Source organism: Malaclemys terrapin, chromosome 7, assembly GCF_027887155.1.
Source record: "Malaclemys terrapin pileata isolate rMalTer1 chromosome 7, rMalTer1.hap1, whole genome shotgun sequence".
Taxonomy (NCBI): domain Eukaryota; kingdom Metazoa; phylum Chordata; order Testudines; family Emydidae; genus Malaclemys; species Malaclemys terrapin.
Genome location: NC_071511.1, coordinates 19365824 through 19388507, shown reverse-complemented (window position 1 = coordinate 19388507; position 22684 = coordinate 19365824). Strand labels below are relative to the sequence as shown.

General features: G+C 42.0%; 1 protein-coding gene across 5 annotated transcripts in view; it reads left to right on the top strand.

The window, feature by feature from the left end:
* FGD5 (FYVE, RhoGEF and PH domain containing 5) overlaps positions 1-22684 on the top strand; it is a 151898-nt gene that overhangs the window by 86649 nt on the left and 42565 nt on the right. For all 5 annotated transcript variants that reach the window (XM_054033581.1, XM_054033584.1, XM_054033583.1 and 2 more), the window contains exons 6-7: positions 13545-13696; positions 16685-16841. In XM_054033581.1, coding sequence (XP_053889556.1) covers positions 13545-13696; positions 16685-16841 — 309 coding nt within the window. The remainder of the gene's footprint in view (positions 1-13544; positions 13697-16684; positions 16842-22684) is intronic.

Here is a 22684-nt window from a genome sequence, read left to right as displayed (position 1 = left end):
TGTCCATAGAAATGATCAGCAAGTTTGGTTTTTTTCAGATTAATCTTGATTGTTTCTATTCATTAATAATCCCACTTGTTGTGAAGAGACAAGGCATAAATGGTTCCTTGGAAATAACATCATGAGGAGGATGAATTCATCAGAAAACTGGAGAGGGGAGATTCTTTCACCTCTTGGTCACTGGTTCAAATCCACTCAGGTTAGCAGGGATGGAAATCCTTGTGAAATGAGTTTGGTGGTCTCATTCACATCCTTAGTGCACAGGTGCCTACATCACAAGCAAACTTCATCGCAACTGGCACCCTTGCTGGCTATGCAGTACAGTGGCACTCAAAAATAGCCAGGCAGTTGATATGCTGTGACTGCTGCTTGTTATACTAAACGTGATCATGTCATTATTACCGGGTCTTCTCCCACTGCCATTCATTTGTTGTATCCAATTATTGCCTCTCATCGTATGCTGAAATTGTAAGCTCTTTGGAGATGGGACTGTCTTTTTTATTGCATGTGTGTGCTGTCCTCAGACCCATGGGTCCTTGACCCCAGATTGGAGCTTTGAGATGCTATTGTAATACAAATAAATAAGAATAGTTAATAAAGAGGTCACTTTGTGCATTTGCGTAGTATTGGCGATGCCACTACAAATACAAAATATTACTCCTCTTTGCACCCCAGGTTGGTGTAAGTAACACACTGCATAACTGAAGCTGGCACAAATACCCCATTGTGCACCCCCAGACTCACACAAATGTCCCAAGAAAAGCAGTCGCTCCTTATCCACAACAAAAGTGGCATTGAGGGTGCCCCTGAGGAAAACTGAGCTTGAACAAACTATTTTTTTTTGTTTTATTATCCTCTCTCTCAACAAAACCTTTTGAAAGTGCTATTTTTAATGTCTCGTCTTCTTTTACAAATCCACATCTCAATAATGAAGACTGAAAACTAAACCACACCCTGACTGGTTTTGGGGGGGGCGAGGAATTCTTTTCTTAAGACTGCAGCAGGAGCTGCATTTTCCATCTCATTTGCAGCCTCGTCCGGAGCAGCTATTTGTTCAGCATAACAGAATCTGTTTGGCCTTTCAGCAGAGACTTTAATAGTTTGATTGATTGCCAAAATGATGACATTTCCATACACCCACTCTGCTATTGAGCCGAGAGAGTGGAAACATTGTGTTAACTCAGAAACTCTGTATCAGTTGGCATGGTAGTTGTGATAATAATCTGGAGGGTTAGATGTTATTTGCCCTACTCTAAGGTAATGCAGTTCTCTGGGGTATGTTCTTTACAGGACTCAGACCAGGTGAACAAATCAGGCAGTCTGGACCTTGCATTCCAAAGATTCCCCCAAACTCTTGGTAATGGGGCTGTCTTTCCCAGCATCTGATTTGGCTTCCTCACTCATTCCAGGGTTGCTTCTCCCGCATTTTTCATTTTTTAAAATTTAGGCCATAATTAGCCTCAATCCATTCTTCGCTCCAATGTGTGTGCACAATTCCCGTTGAAATGATTATCACTTATGCTGTCAAGTCAAGAAGTGAATGAAATTATCCCAAGAGATTGGTCTGCACTGAAAAACTGACACCCTAAATTCCCCAAAGTTTAAGGAGATCTGATCTTCTATTCTGGTTCAGGTTCTTTTCCTAAAGATGGACCAGAACTTCTACACTCATGTTAAGATACAAATATGAGTTTCATCAACATTCAAGGTGGTTTGGGTCTTCTGCTGCAGTTTGGCCTCACCTCTCATTTTAACATGTGGCCAAGGTTTGCTAAAGGCATCCCTCCATCTTACACAAAGAATTTCTCCCTGGGTAGCAAAGAGTTGCACGGAATGGAGCAGATTGCACAAAGGGCAGTGTACTAATAGATGCAAAATATGCCAGGCTCTGCACAAGCTGGGAACCCAGACCTGGGCTGGACTCTATAGCTTCTCCAAGGCTAGTAATAGAGAAGTAACACTGAGGAAACAACTGAGCGCAAAAATATATCAATATGCTCTAGCTGTTTACTTGAAAATGTAGCAAACCTGAGTTTTCAAGGTCTAAATATGGCTTACCTTCAAAGTTTGTCTTGCTGATTGAGTTTAATTTCCAGAACTCCTCTGAGGTAGCACTATCTCACCAACATTCTTTCATGCACAAGAAAATAAGCAGCTCCTGATTTAATTCCTTGATACAAACAGAGCTGTGACTATACATTATCAAATATAGTATGCAGTGCACTATATCTATTCAGTACTATTTAGATGGACATCATGTAAAGACCTAGACAGGCATGCTAGATAACATAGCATGCAATCTTCTCTCTACTCTCAGCACACTTCTATGTTGGGACCAACTTTTACAGAAAAGTAACATTTTTGGCCCTAAAGCCTTGATAGACCAATGATATCTTAGTCACTACTTAAATGGAAAAGGTTGGAAGAGATCACCTGGTGAGTGATTGGCTGAGGCATATTTTTGTTTCTGCTGTGGATTCCTTGGATACTGTTCAAAGTTTGGTTGGACCAATCAAGTGATTATTTTCCTAATGAAATGCTTTAGTGAATGGGGAAGCCCGGCTAAAGGAAGAGCTTGTTTGGCTGTTACACTGTCTGAAATGCTTGACAAAAGCCTAAAGACAAATTGTGTCAGAGAACAATAGCCCATCCTCAATTTCATTAGGCTGAACTTATTTTCCTTCTTTATTTATTCATTGTTCTCTTCATCTGCAGTGGGAAAATAACTTTGCATGGGCTAGAAGGATTTTACAGTGGGAACCCGGAGCCAAAATGGCTGTCAGACCATTTTGTACATCTCTTAAAAGGAAAAAAAAATCACACTTGGCGTCGGGTCAAGTTCCTTGTAACAAGCCCTATTGATACAGTATTCAAAACGTGCACACTACAGTTTGCCAGTTCTTAAACTCATTTGCAGTGTTTTGGATTTGTTTGTGTGTGTATGTGTGTGCACGCTGAGGTCAGGGTCCCTGACCTAGATTGTACCCAGCAATAGCAGGATAAGAGACTAATTGTGTCTGCTGCGATAGTTAGAATTTCCTGCCGTTCATCTGGCATTGTTTCTGCTGGGCTCAGTAATGAGAAATTTGGGAAGATCACTGTTCAGTGTAGTGCGTGGGCCATTCACTCTGCCACCGTAGAGGTGCCACTTTTTAATTAGAGGTGCCACTTCCCCTTTCAAGACCAGGAGAGAGGTTGAAGGTGATAATGAGGAGGCCCCAAAGAGCAACATGCAAGGCAAACATGGCTCACAAAATATTAAAAGGCAGCCCATGGCTGAGTTCAGCTTTAATATGGAGGTGCAGAAATCAAAGACTACAGGTCCCCCTAGCATATAATGCTGGGACAGTCAAAGAAGACTGGAGTATTGCATCCTGGGACATGTAGTCTCTATGGGCCACTCCACCATATTAGAGGAGAGGGTGGCTCTAGAAGTCTGCTCCATTTTATGCAAATTGTTACGTTCAATGAAGACTTTGATTGTACAAAGATTAGGGCTCCCCTATAATTATACTCCCCCACCATCCCTCATACCTCCCCAATGGGCTGACACTACTGGCCTCCCAGTATTGGTATATATCATATAGATTATCAGTTTGGTTTTTTAGACAATGAAAACTCTACATAGACACACAAGGCAATTTCCATTAATATGTAGGTCTTTATTGACTGAAAAGTGTAGAAGTCTGAGAACTGGACAGGAGTTTTGCTGGGATCAAGATAAACACTCTGTGTTACAGACATGATTTCTCCAGCTGAAATATTAATGTCTCCACCTGGGAACAGAGTCCTGAAAAACAGCAGAGGTTTTTCATTAACATATCCGGTCAGTACATTCCCACCCCCCCAGTTTCTCTGTTATTGTTATTTTTTTTAAATTTCCTTCTTTATTTGAAAGCTCACAAATCTCATCCTAAACCAAAATAGTCCTTGAGACTTGTTGAAATGCTCTAGGTGAAATTCTACTGGGCTTTCTTCCCTTAAAGTGTTTCTAGTCAACTCACTGAATCTACACCTCAACTAGGAATATAGGAGGAGGGAAGAGATATTGACCTGGTCATTATGGCTTACAGGGTCAGATCTTCAGGTAGTATAAATCAGCATAGCTTCATTTTAATAGATATTACTAAAACTGTGTCAGTTTACACCAGCTAAGGATCTGGTGTGATCTGATTCATGTAGCTCCCTTGAAGTAAATGGGGTTACACTGATTTACCCCAACTGAGGGAGGATTTTAAGCCAAGATGTGTCATTACTTAAAGTGCTGTTCTACTCCGAAAAGTGACTCTGAAAAGTGGCATTGTGGCCACGTTTATTTTCTCTCAAATTTTCTCCACATCAGATATGCTCTGTTCATAAGTAAGAAGATGTGTTTTTCCTCATTGCCAGCACCACAAACACATTCTGCGATCTGAAAGTCAAGTTGTTGTTTTTTCCTGGTTTGTGCATTACCACCAATAATAAGATTCCACAGGCCAAATTCTACCTTCAGTTACACTCATCATGGCAAGGATCACAACTTCCATTATGACTGAATAGTACCTTGACCATTGTGGGCTCTGCCAGAAGAAATAAATAATAATAATATGATGATGCATTAACTGATTGCTTATAGTTATAATCTATTTAGGAAGGATCATGTGGGCAAAAGGGATGGGGGAGTGGCACTCTGTCAGGCTAAGACAGCAAAGAAAAAAATTCTTCCGATCTTTAATGGTTTCACTATATTGGGCATAAAAAAGCCATGTGGCCAGGATAAAGAACGGACCTCTAGAAGGTATCAGAATCACAGCTCCTACTACTAACACTAATAATGCATTGCATATCTAGACCACCTTTTCATCTGCAGAGCTCAGAAGGCTTTGTATATAAAGAGAGTCAACTTTTGATACTCTTCCTCTTCCTGAGTTATACCTTTTCTCCCAAATCATCCCACTGAAGTCAATGGGACTACTCAAGATGTAAAGTGTTACTCAGTGTGAGTAAGGATGTAAGAAACAGGCTCCAACTACTTAAGCTTCACAACAGATTTGTTGGCGAGGTAAAGAACACAGAGAATACCTCTCCTGCCACTGAAATGCAGCTTCCTTTAGGGTGGAACACATAGCATTTGTTCACAGGGCACAGAAACACTACACAATGGTCTGACAGGTTGTGTAGGAGAATAGAATATCCCTTTGAAAATGCAAGGGGAATTTAGGGAGGCAAAATAGAATTACCTGAGTAGGAACATAGCCAGCACATGAGGGTTAACTATTCTGATGGAAAGAGCCATGGAATCTGTAATGGCCACAGGTGGTCAGGACCTCATTTTCAAAGTAAAGAGGGGATTCAAACCTGAACACCAGATCTGAACACCCCAGATCGTTGGGGTGTTTGAAATCCAAACACACTTCTGGCTCTGGATCAGAATTTTAACATTCACTTCAATGCTTACTCAGAGAGAAGAGTGCCACCTACTGAGATACCAGCACCACTTACTATGAACATTCATCTCACTGTCTATGTCTACACAGCGATTAAACACCTGCGGCTGGCCTGTGTCAGCTGACTTGGGCTCGCCGGGCTTAGGCTGTGGGGCTGTAAAATTGTAGTGTAGATGTTTGGGCTCGGGCTGGAGTCCAAGCTCTGGGACCCAGCAAGTGGTCAGGGTCCCAAAGCCCAGGCTCCACCCTGAGCCCAACAGTCTACACAGCAATTTTACAGCCCCGCAACCCGAGCCCTGTGAGCCCATGTCAGCTGACACAGGCCAGCTGCAGGTGTTTCATTGCTATGTAGACATAGCTTTAGTCTCTCTGTGCTCCATGACTTTCACAAGATCTCAGTTATACAAAGTATAAGTTTCCAGTGGTGATTGAGGCTCAGAGATGCTGTTGAGTGCTTTCCCTAGGCAAATATATCTTGAAAAGTAGTTGTGTGCACAAATAAAAAAGCAAAACATTTTCTTTGCTTTAATGATAGTTGTGAACATCTTTGTGCCGCCTTTTCCTCAACTTCCAAATCTATACAACTTAGTTTTCTAGGGCTTCCAGCTGTGTAGTATCTGAGCAATGCTGGGGGTAATAACACTAGAGCAGATTTTACAATGTAGTGTAGTACTGTGCACCCACGTATCAGAGTGCAAGATTGAGTCCTTTTGGGGATCGGTTGCTATGAGCAGAGCCTGAAATGGATTGGTTTTGGTTCATGCCTCTATTTTAAGGAAATTTTGATCCAGCAGGAAATTATATGGACTCAATGTTTGGTACCTTCTGTGTTTGGCTGGGTTGTTCAGATGATGAATTTGGAGACCTTCAGGTGCCATAATGGATTGGAGTTGGACTGCACAAGCACTTTACCTTTGATTAATGGCTTCCCAGGAACTCAGCACTTTCAGCAATGGGATCATTTTTTGGAAATGGATGTTTATAGCTATTACTATTATATTTCAAGCTTTGGTACTAATCATTGTAAGGCTGGCGATCTGGGCAATTGGAATTCAATAATTTCTCAGACTTAATTATAATCACAAGTCTGGGCAATTAATGATTAATTACATTTGCTGAGATTGAGTGGAAAAGAGGTGCTCGTTTTTTTTCATTCCTTTATGGTATAAAATGGGGAGTTATTTGTTCTGTGGATGTTCATTTGGAATGGGCGGCAACTCCGGAACATTCTAATCAGTTAGTTAAGCAGATTTGGGATAATCTTGCTACAGCTGCTAAGCTTCTCTTTTCTAAACCCTGAATTAATTGCAATGACTGAGGAGCTTCAAAATGATTAGTAGATTCATTTCAATTAGGAGAGGTGCCTAGAAGGGGGATTGGTTGCTACGAAGGATGGGAAAAAAGAATATGAAAGTCTTCCACCTCTGTATGAACAGCTTCAATCCATCTGGGGTCTTTAGTGTCTGAAATTGTAACCAGCTGGGCATGTTAAACGAGGAAAACTTGGACCTGTAATGGGATAACAATGATGGAAGCATCGGTGGTGGAGTGATATAGATGTGGCACAGACTTGACAACTAGAACTGGACAATTTTTGAAACGTTGATGGAAAAATGCAAGGAAATTCTTTATGAACATTTTCATGAGACTTGCATCCTGCTCGGGGCCAGCCACAGTGTTGGTCAAAACGTTTCAAAATTCTAAAATATAAGTGGAAATGTTCATGATTTTTGGTCCTCCTTTTTTACCAGATGTAGTGACACAGTGGTAAAAACACCTGCCCCCGTCTACACTACAGCTTCTACTGTTCGTCCACCAGTGGAGAATTACAGATCCAAATGTTCCCAGTGTAGATACAGCTTCTGAGCACTGTTTGGTGGTTTATATTAAATGAGTCCCATTCTGGTTCCCAGTGAACTAGCATGTTCACCACACCTGGCACTAATTGGCTGTTGCAAAAGAGAAGCCAAAGAATGAATGGACCATATTCACTCTTACCCATAGTCAGTTCTTCCAGGTAAGGTGGAGGATTACATTAGGACATAGGACTGGAAAGGACTTCCTGGATCATTAAATTCAGTCCTCCGCTATCAGAGGCAACCCCATCATATAATTATGTTCATAAGCTTATCAAGCTGCATCTTAAAACTAGTTAGGTTGTTTGCCCCCACTGCTCCTATTGGGAGGCTGTTCCAGAACCTCATTCCTCAGAGATTTAGAAACCTTCAACTAATCTCCAGCCTAAATTTATTCATGGCCACTTTATACCCATTTCTTCTTGTGCCAGTGTTGTCCTTTTGCTCAGAATAGCTTTTTCCCCCAGTCCTGTCTCTGTCCGTGCTGTGCCTGTTCTGCAGATAGAGAGAGCAGTTCAGATCCCGGTACTGTTAACCTAGCACCTTTCATCTGCACTAAAATCACACCTACATAGCCCTCAGCTGGGGTAAATCCAGATAGCACACTGAAGTCAATGGAGCTACCGTGATTTACATGAGCTGAAGGGCTGGCCTTCACAATTATTGGAGATGGGGCCCAAAGTAAAATTTGGATCCACATTAGAACAGCCTCAGCATTTGTGGGTGTTTGTACCTGGAGGTTACCAGGTTTCATGGAGGTTTGTACTTCCAATGGAAAGGGAATGAAAAAAAAAGATAACTTTTCAATCACTAAAAGTTTGACATGTTGGAAGGCTACTAGAACATGTCTACTAGATCTAGTGGGAAAAGATTCTTAGCTTCTCCAAACTGATTTACTCATCCTTGTTCAGGGCTGGATGGAAGAAGCAGTGCATCATTGAATGAGATATATGACCATAGCGGTTTCTTTTTATTGAGCCCTTGCTTCCTTTCTCATCACATTCAACAACACTACATACAGTGCGGCAGGAGGCCAGGAAATTGTCTCTGAGTGGAAAAAACTTGCTGCCATTTCTATTAACTCACCCAGCAGAATCACCTTCCCATGGAGTGTTAAAACAGCTGCATTTTTTTTCATCTGATGAATGAGCTTATTTGGGCAGACAGTGTATGTTTTTAATATATCTTTTTTTAAAAAAAGTGGAATGTTGTTTTTAATAATAACTTGCGGTTTGCACAGTAGCGTGTGAAGAAATACATTCACAGCATGGGTTCACCCGGACCACTGGGATACTGAATCTGTCTGTCGCAAGCCAGATTGTTCAGACTAAAGCAGAATTCAGCTTGTTTGAACCTGCTGGAAGAGTGACTCCTGATACTCTTTGGTTTTTTGGCTAAAGCCCTGGATTAGGAGAACGCAGACTTGGGTTCTATTCTGAGCTCTACCATGACTTGTGTAATCTTGGGCAAGCCACTTACACTTCTCGATATTAACTGATAGGGCTTTAATTTTATCAATGGGGTTGTGCTTACTTGATCCTTGGTCTCCTCATGTGCAGTGTCAACAGAACCGTCACTGGAATACTTCATGATTTAAAAGGTTCCTCCTGCTTATTCGATATGTCACTGTCAGGATAGAGTGGAGCAGAGTCTTCATATCAGGTGCAAACATTCACCCTGAGCTAGATTTAGCAGCTAAATCTCAGTTTAAGTATATTTTTAATAGCAAATTTGAAAACGAATAGAAATGTGGTTGTTTTTTCAGCACCTCTAAAAGAGTCGCAATCAAATAATCACATAAGACACCAGACCCTTTTTAATGAGATACACTAGGGGATATAGAGTAACCTTTATTTGTAAACTATTGAAACATAAGTGATGTTATATGCTACAGCTGCACAAGGGCTTTGATGGCCTTATGGGACGCAGGCACTAAACTTCCACTTCTGAGTGCTTGAGTTCAAAACCTAAACTTAGATCAACGTTGAAATTAAGTTCTCATCCCCTGTGCACATTTGTCTCCACTGCCACATCAGTACACAATAACTTAACACACTTCTCAGACCCTACGGAAAATCTGATCAGGACCAGTCAGACAGGGTGGCCCAGGTTGGGAAGATTCGGGTGCTTTAGCACAGCCTTACAAAGAAGCCCACACTAATGGGATCCATGCTCTTTTTGATGCATTCATGTTAGTGCTAATTGTGTATTGATGGAGCCTAAGTATTTGTACCTAATATTTTCAGTCTTCCACTGTCATTAGTTTCCAGTGCACAAAATGTGTCTCCATCCTAAACCTGAAATATTGACTTCTATGGGTGAGAAGTTAATTCATTCTCTATGGCCCATTTAATCCATGGCGTCTCTGCTGAGACTTCCAACCAGATTCCTCTATGAGTGCCACTTGGGGTGACAGCTTTTGCTATGTGGACACATAACTCAGCTTTTAAAAGTCACCACTGAAGTAGTCTTAGTCCAGTTCCCTGGAGACAGATATCCACATCACAAAAACCACCAGCCTCATTGGCTCTGATTGGCAACACTGCACTCAGCAGAGAAACTAAGTGGACCATGGAGGCTGAGCTCCCCTCTTGTCTCTAAAGGTGGTTGCTGTGGTCAGATGAGAGGTACATTCATGAGACAGTGTGTGAGGAAGCTGGCTCTGCTGATACCTATTCTGTAGACATCGAGTTTCAGTGACTGGGGCAACCAATCTGGTGTCTCATGATTCTTGGATCTCTCCCACTGCAGTATTTCCTTGTGTGTTATATGCATGTTAAATTATGTGAAATAGACCTCCGCTCCTCCCCAACCCCACCTGGTAGGTGACAGCACATCATCACGGCCTACATAGACACATACACACAGAGAGTAAAATATTTCTACAAATGAAAACAATGCTGGAATGGGAGCAGGAGAGAAGGTGTAGATCATGAGAATCGTAATGAAAGAAACAGGCTATCCTGTGGTCAACTGCATTTTTTTCCAGGATCTGCTTATGTGACTGACCAGGCTATGTCCTTCCTGGGGCTGTCTTCAGACTCATGCAAGGATCTTTACCTTTAGCAAGAGTTAATGGAGCGCCCCCTTGCTTTATGGTCTCTCAGATAAGGACAGATCATCTTTTTATGAAACAGGAAGTTTTATAATCTCCACATCTGCCACTGCTGCTCTGTAAGTAGTCATTGGGAGCTTTCAACCCCTACAATTAATAGGCCTCGCTTTCAAGCTGGCTTTGCAATTAATTGTGCTCCCTCTCTCTCTTTCTTTCCCTTTCTCTCTCCTCCCACCCACTTCTGCAATAAAACTCCAGACACTTCTTAGTTTATTGGGATGCAAAGGAAGGATTGGGAAAAGTTCTGTATGACTTTTTAAGTGATTCCGTATGGCTCTCCAGCGCCTGCCCTCATCACGAGCTGGAATGTGCTTCCAGTTTCCCAAATGCTCATTTATTTTCGTAGACAATGTGGGATCCAGTTATTTCACCTATTAAGCTCCAATTGGCGGAAAACAGGAAATTTGACCACAGGAGCCCTACCTGGTCCAGACTAAGGAACACCCAGCTGCCTGGCTCAGACTCATCTCCTAACATCCGTTTCAGGGGAATAAAAAGGAGAATTTGTATCCATTAACAGTTCTGCTCTCCAAGCATATTTCTGGATTGGCTAATATCCTCTCTGTTCAGTCCAATAATGCTTTGTTGTTGTAGTGATACTGAAGAATTAGGTGCTGGAGTGTTATGTGTCACAGCAATACCTCTAGTTTTGTTCTTTAGAATTTTCTTGAGCTTGGATTGCTACTCTCTAATAATCTGTGCTACTGTGTAGGAGACCTGATGTCTAACCCCTGAGCTGGCAAGACACAACAATAGCACTAGTTTAGGGTGAAGATTCACCCCACTCAACAACAAACTATTAACCTTTCTACGACAGAACATGATTTTGCTGCTGTGCATTCTTATAAGGACACACTATTCCAATGGAATATCAGCATTTTAGTTCAGAAAGCTCATAACTGGATAGATTATCAGCTCTGAAGCCATTAAGATGGCTTCTGAAGGGAGTTCCATACAGTTGACCTTGAGCAAAAGAGATAATACGCTACATTTTTCCCTGATGTTCCTCGTTTCCACTGAGTCTAGTGGATGCATTTAATCCAATACAACCACCTTTCATTTATATAGTACTTTGCATAACAATGTACTTCCAAAACTATATGCATTCACAATGGAATTACTTTCCCACGATGGAAAGGCAGTCACCTCTGATGTTGCGCACCACCCAGCAAAACAACCCTCAGGAGAGGTAGTGTAGAATATTATGTTTGTGAGATGTCAGGCTGAAAAAAAAAAAGGTGGCTTCAAAGTGATATTAAAGTAAAGAAAAATTGGGGAAAGCATTAGGGATCTTTAATGGTCCCATGAGAAAATTAGTCACTTCATTAAAGCCTTGGCGCAAATGTACCCCTTGTGTAATTACATCATTCTACAGTTACAATAGAATGATTTTGAATTATTATATTTTCTTTGATTTCCCATACCTTGTTCAGCAGGGCTTCATAAAATAATGATGTTTAGGTGCTTTACCTGCAGTTTCAGCAGTTTTGGTGATTTACCTCCTATTTTTAGTCTCATGTAAATTCTCTAGAAATGGACCCTCTGATTATGCCCAATGCATTGCCCTGATATATGTGCAGTTAGTTTCCTTGGGAATGCAAAAGAGATGAATAGATATCAACAAATTTCTGAATTAAAGAAGAAAGTAAAGAACATTGGGAATTTGATTTACAATACCAACAAAGAGATAAGAATTACTGTGTCCAAGACCTTTTCGAAATTCTCCCTGGAAAACTCCCTAATAAAGGGTTTTATTTTATTTTCTCATCCCACTTAAAATCCTGCTACCCATATGTTACATGTCCTGATGAGTTGCATGTAAATTGTATTTTTGTGAATGTAATATATGGAAACTCCCACCTTTCTTGAAAAATAAGAGCTCCCAGTACAATATGTTTCTTTCATCTAATTCATTCTTTTATCTCTTTTCATGTCATGATGGTATTTCAGGAATATATGTATTTTCTATCATGACGTTTGTATTAACTAGAATATGATCAAGCACCCTGATGTCAGTGTTAATTGGGAAGAGTGGGATGCCATAATGATACTGTAGTAATAGGTACCATTGTGATGCTGTAGTATTATATTTTTTTCATTTTCTAAACAGACTCTGACCTGGACATATTTTCAAGTCAATTGTTGTATGAAGGTAGTTCTAACTGATTCTGTGCCATATTTTGCAAGAATATAAGTTTGTTAGCACCACTGTTTTGACCATCTTCTAATCTGCACACCTACTGTAAATTCCCCCTGCCGTTTTAGTTGGATGTGTGATTCTTCACTTCCAGTGCTAAACTATTGGATGATTTTGCAGTATGCTGTTAAACAGCTGTCACACACCACACTAGAATGGCTGCTTTTGACTTCTGGAGAAATTATTCCTATGTGTATATAGTATTTAAACCACATTGAGATTAAAGGTATTTTCCAAATATATTATCATTATTAATTATTATTATTATTATTGAAAAGTGGGTCTCAGTTATAGTGGATAAAGTGGATTTAATATAAGAAATGATTGGTTCTGTAGCTTAATTTATATCTCCGCCATCCTTCCCGCAGTAAATTAGGAATTGGATTCAGTGTTGCCAATTCTTGGAATTTTTATGACAAGCCTTGCAATATTTGATGTTTTCCATGAAGCCCCAGCTGCTGGACTCATGGGATTATGCAAGACTCACATCTTTCTTTTTTTTTCTTTTTCCTTTTTCTTTTTTTAAAAAGGAAGTTTCTAGCTGAAAAATGTTTGAAAACGTGACCCCATTGCAACCTAAAGGCTCAAAACCCAGAAAGCAAAACGTACCCAAACTTATTTTTTTAAATAATCTGATGGGATTGGGGGGAGGCGGAGCTAGCTTTTTTTTATTATTTTAAATGTTTTGGGTAATCAATATGTGGACTTTAACCTGAAATTTACAGTAACTATGAAACTAATGGGTGAAAGAAAATACATCCTATGTTCTCCTTCCTCTTTTGCCCATGATATGCTAGTATTTATGGTGTATCTTGTAATTCCCATAAAGTTTCCTGACTGTTTGTAAATGAATTTTTGGAATTTAAAGGAAAAATAGTAATGGTTTAAGTGCCATAAAGAACCTCTGATCTGTTGCCTTAGCTGCTGTGTAACAGGTGATGTATTCACAGGATTTCCATGAAGCGGTCTTGAAAGTGCTGGGGGATGAGGATGAAAATGAGAGGGAGGAGGTGAAGCTCAAGCAGGGCTTGAGTGAGATCCCTGAAATCTACAGACTACACCAGGAGATACTGGGAGAACTGGAGGAAAGAGTCCTCAATTGGTAAGTGACAACTTAATGGCCTCATCTCATCCTCAATATATTCCTTTATTCCAAGAACCACTGGCAATAGGGTTAAGATTCCAACAGAAGAAAGAAAAAAGATGCTAAACATCTTTAACAGGGTTTGTGCATCGGTTGAGGAAGGTAAATTTACAGGGACACCATAAGGTTGGGAGACTGAATTTTCTTGTCTATGCCATGTTTCTGTATTGTTATTTTACCTCCCAAAAAAATACAAACGTCTCAGTGCCCCTGCGCTACCCTACAATGATAACCATTGTATACAGCCCCATAAATCAGTGTATGTGCAGCCCATCTCACGTGAACTGTCATTTGCTATCTGTTTGTACAGTGCCTAGCCCATTGGGGCCCCAATCTGGTTGAGTCCCTTAGGTGATTGTCACAAAGCAGTCTAATGTGTATGAACCATGAGTCATAGACTCAAATACCAGGAAGGGGGAACAGGCAGAAAAAAACAGGCAGAGGCATTAAGAAATATAGGAAAATGACTTTTTTTAAAATTTTAGATCTCATAGAAATTGAAATAAATTAGAACAATTCCCATGGCAACTTCCTAATATTATAGCTACCAGTCAAAGGAAATCCACTCAGAGTTTGAACAAGCCTTTGCTGGGCTGAGTTTTCAGGCTAAACACAATTTTTCAGGGCTGCTGAGGGTCTCTGCCTAAACAAAACTAAATCTTACATCTCTGTCTTGCCTAGACAAAGTCTATCAGTGCTAGAGCAAATCTTTTAAGCTGGATAGGCCCCTGTCTGAGCCATACTTCCAAACTAAAATGTATCAACTAGCTGGGACAAGCCTCTGACTAAGGCAGGCTAGCTTCAGTCCCAAACTGACTAAATCTATGAAATCCACAGAAGCCGTCTGTCTAAACCAAACTCCCAAGCTAATCTCACTCTTTCAGAGTCAGGGGCAAGCTTTATAGCTCCTTAACTCCACCCCCACTGAACTCCAGCCAATCAGCAGTCACTTTCAGTGACAGACCACTCTATCCCAGGGCTTCCACAAAATAGATTATAAATAAATGATAGTAAGAAGACTGTATGCACAGTGCAGGCAACACTCCTGAACAGCTCTACAATAACAAATCGGAGTGCACAACAGAGGAAAAGTTAAGGGGATATTATATGTGGGTTTCCATCTTCCAAGGGAATTGTTGTAAACAACAGTGAGGTTGAAAACAATTCTGTAAATGGTTATGCTAAGTATGCTATTAAGAAATGTGGGTTCCCGATCCTTCTAGCTGCTGTAGATGTTCCAGGGACCTAAAATAAATGTGCAGTGAAAATCTGAAAATGTGCACTGTCTTTAGACTTTGAATACTAAACAGGCCCTTGAATCCCCAGTACCCCTCCCCACATCCAGCAGTGAATCCTCTGTTACTCCCAGGGCTGCTGGCCAGTCCCTCTGCTGTATTCTTGATCATTCTGTGATCATTCTTGATCATAAGTGATTGGGCAACAAAATGGCAAATGAAATTTAATGTGGATAAATGTAAAGTAATGCACATTGGAAAAAATAACCCCAACTATACATACAATATGATGGGGGCTAATTTAGCTACAACAAGTCAGGAAAAAGATCTTGGAGTCATTGTGGATAGTTCTCTGAAGATGTCCGTGCAGTGTGCAGAGGCGGTCAAAAAAGCAAACAGGATGTTAGGGATCATTAAAAAGAGGATAGAGAATAAGACTGAGAATATATTATTGCCCTTATATAAATCGATGGTATGCCCACATCTTGAATACTGCGTACAGATGTGGTCTCCTCATCTAAAAAAAGATATACTGGCACTAGAAAAGGTTCAGAAAAGGGCAACTAAAATGATTAGGGGTTTGGAACGGGTCCCATATGAGGAGAGATTAAAGAGGCTAGGACTCTTCAGCTTGGAAAAGAGGAGACTAAGGGGGGATATGATAGAGGTATATAAAATCATGAGTGATGTGGAGAAAGTGGATAAGGAAAAGTTATTTACTTATTCCCATAATACAAGAACTAGGGGTCACCAAATGAAATTAATAGGCAGCAGGTTTAAAACAAACACAAGGAAGTTCTTCTTCACTCAGCGCACAGTCAACTTGTGGAAGGAGGTTGTGAAGGCTAGGACTATAACAGCATTTAAAAGAGAACTGGATACATTCATGGTGGTTAAGTCCATTAATGGCTATTAGCCAGGATGGGTAAGGAATGGTGTCCCTAGCCTCTGTTTGTCAGAGGATGGAGATGGATGGCAAGAGAGAGATCACTTGATCATTGCCTGTTGGTCCACTCCCTCTGGAGCATTGGCATTGGCCACTGTCAGTAGACAGGATACTGGGCTAGATGGACCTTTGGTCTGACCCGGTACGGCCGTTCTTATGTTCTTATTCTGAAATTAACAAGGCCGCTGTTTAAAACCACAATCTCTGTTACCCTGACGTCTCCTTGGCCACTGCTCATTAGCAGCCCTGTACCCTCTGTTACTGCCCTTTTTGGCTGGCTCTCTCTTCTGTAGATAATTCACCTTCAGTAAATAATTAAATTGTGTGCCCAGATGAGGAACTGTAACATGGGTAAGAAGAGGGAGCTGTGAGTGAAGGGGATCTGAGGATGGAGTTATTCTCCCACTAACACCAGCACTCAGAGCAAAGGTTCTTGTTCACCCTGGTGGATTTGGAAAGCTTGCTTGGAGAAATGTGAGCCCATAAAGAGGACATTCTGCCCAGCATGTACATATACAGCTGTGGTAGGTAGGGTTACAGAAAGGGGACTGGCCCCAGACAAGGCCCATTCTTCCACAGCCCGTTCCATTGCCCAGCACTTCGGTGCAGTGTTGTCCATTTCCTGACAGTTAAACCCAGGCCTTAACTGAGATCTCCTAATGGCATTAGCAGGTATGGAGCTGATGAATAGAATTTGTGTAACCAGAATGAAATGGGGCATTTTTTGTTACTTATTGGCTTGTTCTTCTCTTTCTGTGGCTTTAGGGAGGAACACCAGAAAGTGGCCGACGTTTTTCTCTCAAGAGAATCAAGGTTCAATCACCACACAGCATATATTATGCAGTTTGATAGGAATTTGGCTTTGCTAGATGAAACCTGCCTTAAATCTTCCCAGCTGGCCACTGTCATCCGGGAGTTTGAGGTGAGGCCCCTCTCACTTCTCTACTTGCATTAATTTATGGTTGCACTGCATTGCTGTCTCAAAGATATTCCTGTCTGCAATTTCACCAGCCTTCAGACAGGGTGTGGAGGAAGAATCTTAATGATCACTTGCAGAACACACTCTGGAGAGACACATGGAGTGAAGAGAGAGAGAGAGAGAGAGAGTGAGTGTGAGTGAGTGTATATATGTGAGTATGTTTGCTCATGTGTGTATTGGGGGAATCCATCTCAGCCCTCTTTTTCTCTCCCCTTTCATTAATTAGCATATTTAAAGCCCTTTGAAGCTGTATAAATGTTATAATATATAATTGTATAATAAGATGTACATTATTATCATCATCATCATCCCTTCTCTTCTCTGCCCCTCCATCTCTCTTTTCCTTCTTCTCTTTAAAGCTGCATTTCATTACATTTTAAAAAGCCTCTTATTGCTCCTTCTGCTGCTACCCCTACTTATCTGTCTGTCCTGCTACGCTATGAAGTCAGCATGCCTCCATAATAACCAATAGGGCATGCTATGGCAGGGAAACAATAATAGGAAAAAAGGCATGCAAAAAATCCACTGACAAGACCAGAGAAATGTGGGAGTCAGAACTTCTAGGCTCTCTTCCCATCGCTTCCACCAACTCACTGTGTGGTCTTCCGTGAGTCAAGTAACCTCTCCTGGCCTTGTCCTGGTGGGCAAAAAGTGTGTTTTTCAATTATGTTTAGCTCATCTGGCTTCACACAATTAATATAATGTGATGATAATCGTGGTATAAGAACCTATACAGAACAGATTGAAAAGACCACCAAGACGCAGGCTAGTGCCTTTGAAGCCACAATGGCTGGCCACAGTTTAGACTAGCTACAACATAGCCAGCTGATGTGTTAGCCTGTGTGTTGATGGGGCTTTTCAATCACGTTAAGCTAACCTGACTAAGTTAATACAATTGAAAAGGATGCCCTTTTTTGCCCATCAATATAAGGCCTCTCTCTCTTTATTTTCGCCATCTGTAAAAAAGGGAATAAACAACATTTAGGTGATAGGGAGGCTGTGAGGATAAATAGGCTCTGATCCTTTAAAGGTTATTTAGAATGTCAGTTCCATGAGGTATGGATCAGGTCTTCCTCTGCAGCATGTCTGACATTTGAAAGTCAACATTTGCCAACAGATACCTTATGGTCACTGATGTAATTTCCTGTTCTAAGCAGGGGGGAGGGCTGGAATCTCACACTCCACTGGGCAGAAACTTGGCAAATGCAGGCTTTTTATTGACAACCACTGTGCTCCTTATCATGCTCAGCCAACCTACCCTGCACCTTCTTGTCTTCCTGATACAAACTGAGGGCCAAATCCTACTTACAAAGAAGCCAGGGGCTGCTCCTATGAGTAAGATAAGCCGGATTTGAACAGAAGGCTCATCCAGAAAAAGGGGTAACATTCAGACCCTTCTCATCTCATTCTTAGAAATGGGAGCACCTAAGATTTATTACCCTTTTAGCCCATCAACTCAGAGCTTAGGGCCCCATGTTGATTCTGCTGCGGGCTTGGCTCCCCTTGACTTTAATGCTCGGGGTTGAGTGTGCTACACATCAACCAGGAGTTGGTCAGCACTTTGCAGGATTGGGCCCTTAATCCTCTTCATGTTGTCTAGGACAGTGGTTCTCAAACTTTTATTTTATTGGACCACTTGAAAATTGCAGACGGTCTCAGTGGACCACTTAATGATCTTTCCAAATGCTGTTTGTACTGTTAGCTAACTATTGTAAAGTGCTTTGGATAAAAGCGCTATATAAAAAAAAAACGTAATAAATGTTTTTTTTTCTAGAAATAAAAGCACACAACTCATGTTTTAATATCAGTAGTCTTACATTTCTAATGCCATGGATATGCCCTCTCTCCCTGCCACAGCAGCCCCCGAGCTGGGGCTGGGAAGGAGGGGTGGTCTCTTCCCCCACCACAGCAGCCACAGAGCTGAGGCTGGAAAGGAGGGCCATCTCTCCCTGTCAGCCACAGCTCTGGAGCTGGGGATAGTCGCCTCTTTCTCTGGCTGCCACAGCCCTGCATATCCCAAATTCCCCCCACCCTCTCTTCTCAGCCCACTGCCTCCTCCAACCTACCCCCCGTTCCCACCAAGGCCACCACCTCACCTTACATCTGCATCTTCTCCAGGGTCCAGGCGCCTAATTAGGGGAGCTACTCCTGCACAGCTCCACTAATTAGGTGGATGGCCCTTCATTCTCTTGTGTGTGGCCACCCAGGCGCGCACCTTAGAGGGAACTATCCGCCGACCACCTGAGTGGTGCTCACGGACCACCTGAGTGGTGCTCACGGACCACTGGTGGTCCACAGACCACAGTTTGAGAACCTCTGGTCTAAGGCATTAATCAGTTCAATTGTTTTCTTCTCAATCTGCCTTTGGAGTTTTCCAAATGATTCTGACTGTCCCCTTTGCCATCCACTCAATGCCCCTGGAGGCAGAGGCAGAGCAATCATAGAGGTGCACCTTGGCCCCTGGTACACAACAAAGGATAAGGGCTCTGGTGTTAATGCTTTTCATCAGGGCGTTGCTTTGAAGTTCAGCTACGATCAGAGTTAATAGGATTTTGATTTGAGTCATAAATCCAAGCTCAGGAGCGTACTGTGCTTTTGCTATCCTGGGGCTTCTGTTCACTCACAACGGTGTAAAGAGAGGAATAAATAATCATAAAATCAATTGTGCATTTAAAAAAGAAAGGAAGGAAGGTGAGGGGGTTTTCCCCCCCTGATTTTTAAGCTGGCACAGCTGTTTGTAGTTTTCACTGCGTTAGGTGCTAAAGGACCAATTTTTCAAAAAACAGGATTGGGGTGGCAATTGCAAAATAGGTGCAGAAATATTTGCACCTCTGTGGTGGGTTTTGAGAGTGAAATTACATGGCAGGGATGGAGTGATCTTATTTCTGTAGTTCTAACCAGAACCAAGGCAGCCTAACTTATCCCAAGCCATTAAACAGTCCTTCAATGCCAGATGATCCATATGAACCTGTAGAGTTGGCCTAGATACATCAGTGAACTTGACCAGGTTTCCTTGGTTGAAAGATTGCTGGGCCATTAATGTTGATTTTCAATAAGTCTTGGAGCACTGGGGAAGTTCCAGAAGACCGTGAAAAAGCTAATGTTGTGCCAATTTTTAAAAAGGGTAAATGGAATAACCTGGGTAATTATGAGCCTGCCAGTCTGACATAGATCTCAAGCAAGATGATGGAGCAGCTGATATGTAACTCAATTAATAAAGAATTAAAGGAGGGTAATGTAATTAATGCAAATCAACATGGATTTATAGAAAATAGATCCTGTCAAAGTAACTGGTTATCTTTGATGAGATTACCAGTTTGGTGGATAAAGGTAATAGTGTTGACGTAATAGACTTCTGTAAAGCATTTGATTCGGTAGCCCGCAACATTTTGATTAAAATAACTAGAACAATATAAAATGCACTGGTGCAACTGCTGCTGGAATACTTTGTCCAGTTCTGGTGCCCACAATTCAAGCAGCATGCTGATAAATTGGAGAGGGTTCAGAGAAGAACCACAAGAATGACTAAAGGATTAGAAAACATATTTTACAGTGATAGACTCAAAGAGCTCAATCTGTTTAGGTTAACAAAGAGAAGGTTAAGGGATGACTTGATTACAGCCTGTAAGTATCTACATGGGGAACAAATATTTAATAATGGGCTCTTCAATCTAACAAAGAAAGGTACAATGTGATTCAATGGCTGGAAGTAGGTGTTAGACTAATTCAGACTGGAAATAAGGTGAAAATTTTTGACAATGAGTGTAATTAGCAGTTGGAACAATTTACCAAGGGTCGTGGAGGTTTTTCCATCACGGACCATTTTAAAATCAAGATTGGATAGTTTTCCTAAAAGATCTGCTCTAGGAATTCTTTTGGGAAAGGTCTAGGGCCTGTGTTATATAGGAAGGCAGACTAGATGATCACAGTGGTCCCTTCTAGCCTTAGAATCTATGAATCTGTGACATTTATTGCTCAATTTATATACTCCTCAGCTAAATCAGTCTGTATTTGTCCATCTCATTCACGGTCTTGGTGTAATTAGCCACTGGTTATTTTCACAGCTGCCATTATTTCAGTGAACAACATGCTCCCCTTTTGCTGATAGATGGAATGATTCTTAATTGCAGACAAAAATCATATCTTAAAGGTTGATAGGATTGGCCACCCAGAAGGCAATGTGCTGATCCTTTCCCTTGTCTCTCCACAGTTAAGGGAAGGAAGGGTTGATCCCACATCTGTACAGGTCCATTCAGCTAACTTGCTATAGCACGGGATGGTGAGCAGAGCTAGTGGACTGAACACAGCGCTAGGTGCCAAGAACACAAGAGTTCTCATCCTGTCTTTCCCACTGGGTCAGCGTGTAACCTTGGACAAGTCATGTATTAACCTGATTGCATTTCAGTTTCTGAAGATGCTAATAATTACCTCCTTCAGAGAGGTGTTGTGAGGGTTTGATAAGTTACTGTTTACACAGCATTTTGAATATATAAGACAGTCAGAAAGTGCCCACCATCTGCAGCACCCTCTGGCATCAGGCAGCAGCACAACCAGTGTGCCAGCCTCAGTTTCCTCTTGAATGGTCCCAGAAATAGTCCAAGCTGTCTTTCTGAGTATAAATAGCTCTTGCTGGGTTAATTTATTACAAAAGAAAGCCCCATGCATATAAGCTATAACAAGCCAGGTCCCCAACAATCCACCAACATACAGCCCTGGCATTTCTCACCATGCTCAGGCTCTCTGCATCTTCAGCATCTCTCACCACAAAGTAAGAGCCCTCACCCCAGCCTCCAGCCCTCTCTGATCCTCCAGATTCAGCTCTCTGGCTCGCACAGCTAGCAGGCATCTCCCTCTGCTGCTCTCTGCCTTCAGTCCCCTCCAGCCTTCTCTGGTCAGAGCTCTCTGGCTCAGGAAGGCCAGCAGGCAACTCTCTCTGCTAGCTACCTGCAGGGCCGGTGCAACCCATTAGGTGACCTAGACAGTCACCTAGGGCGCTAACATTTGGGGGGTGGTGACCGCGGTGACCGGATCTTCGGCCACCCCGGTCGTCAGCGGTATTTCAGGGGCGGGACCTTCCACCGCCTTTGTCGGGGGCGGCATTTCGGAGGCGGGACCTTCCGCCGCCTAGGACAGCAAAAAAGCTGGCGGCGCTCCTGGCTACCTGGCAATTCCTTCCTCTTTCCAGTGAGGGCCTGTGGAGATTTCTGATTGCTGTAGGTTTTCCCAAGCAACTCTCTACTGCTCCTTCTGTCTATCCTCTGTGCTCAGGGAGTTCTCACCTGCCCTTTCCTATCTTCCTTCAGGGACCTCCTCCCTCTAGAGCCCATCTGCCCTCTTTTAAGCCTATCTGGGGGGGTCAGGTGCACTGGCCTCTTAAAGGGCCAGTGTCACCCTGTGATGACAAAGACATTGAAGTGTCATATCTATCTCTCCATCTACACTACCGTATTTCCAGAGTGCTCATTGCTAGCAGCTAAATATAGCAATAACAAAGCATCATTGCGGTCTGAAACTGGACCTTCTTCTGTCTGCCTTCTTTGATTAGATCATATTCCTATCACTATTAACATTGGCCCCCTTCCTCTCTTTCCAAGTCACTGCTAGAGCTGTGCAAATATTGAACAACGAAAGCTGAAGCCATATGCAACTCAGCTAGTTTGGGGAGTTGGACATGGAAATCAAACCAACTGGGGATTGTTGGGTTTTGTTTTGTTTTTTGTTGGAGGACCTTGGCAAGGTGTTTGGAGGTTCCGCTTCCCTAATTTAGTCTCATTGGGGTATTTTGC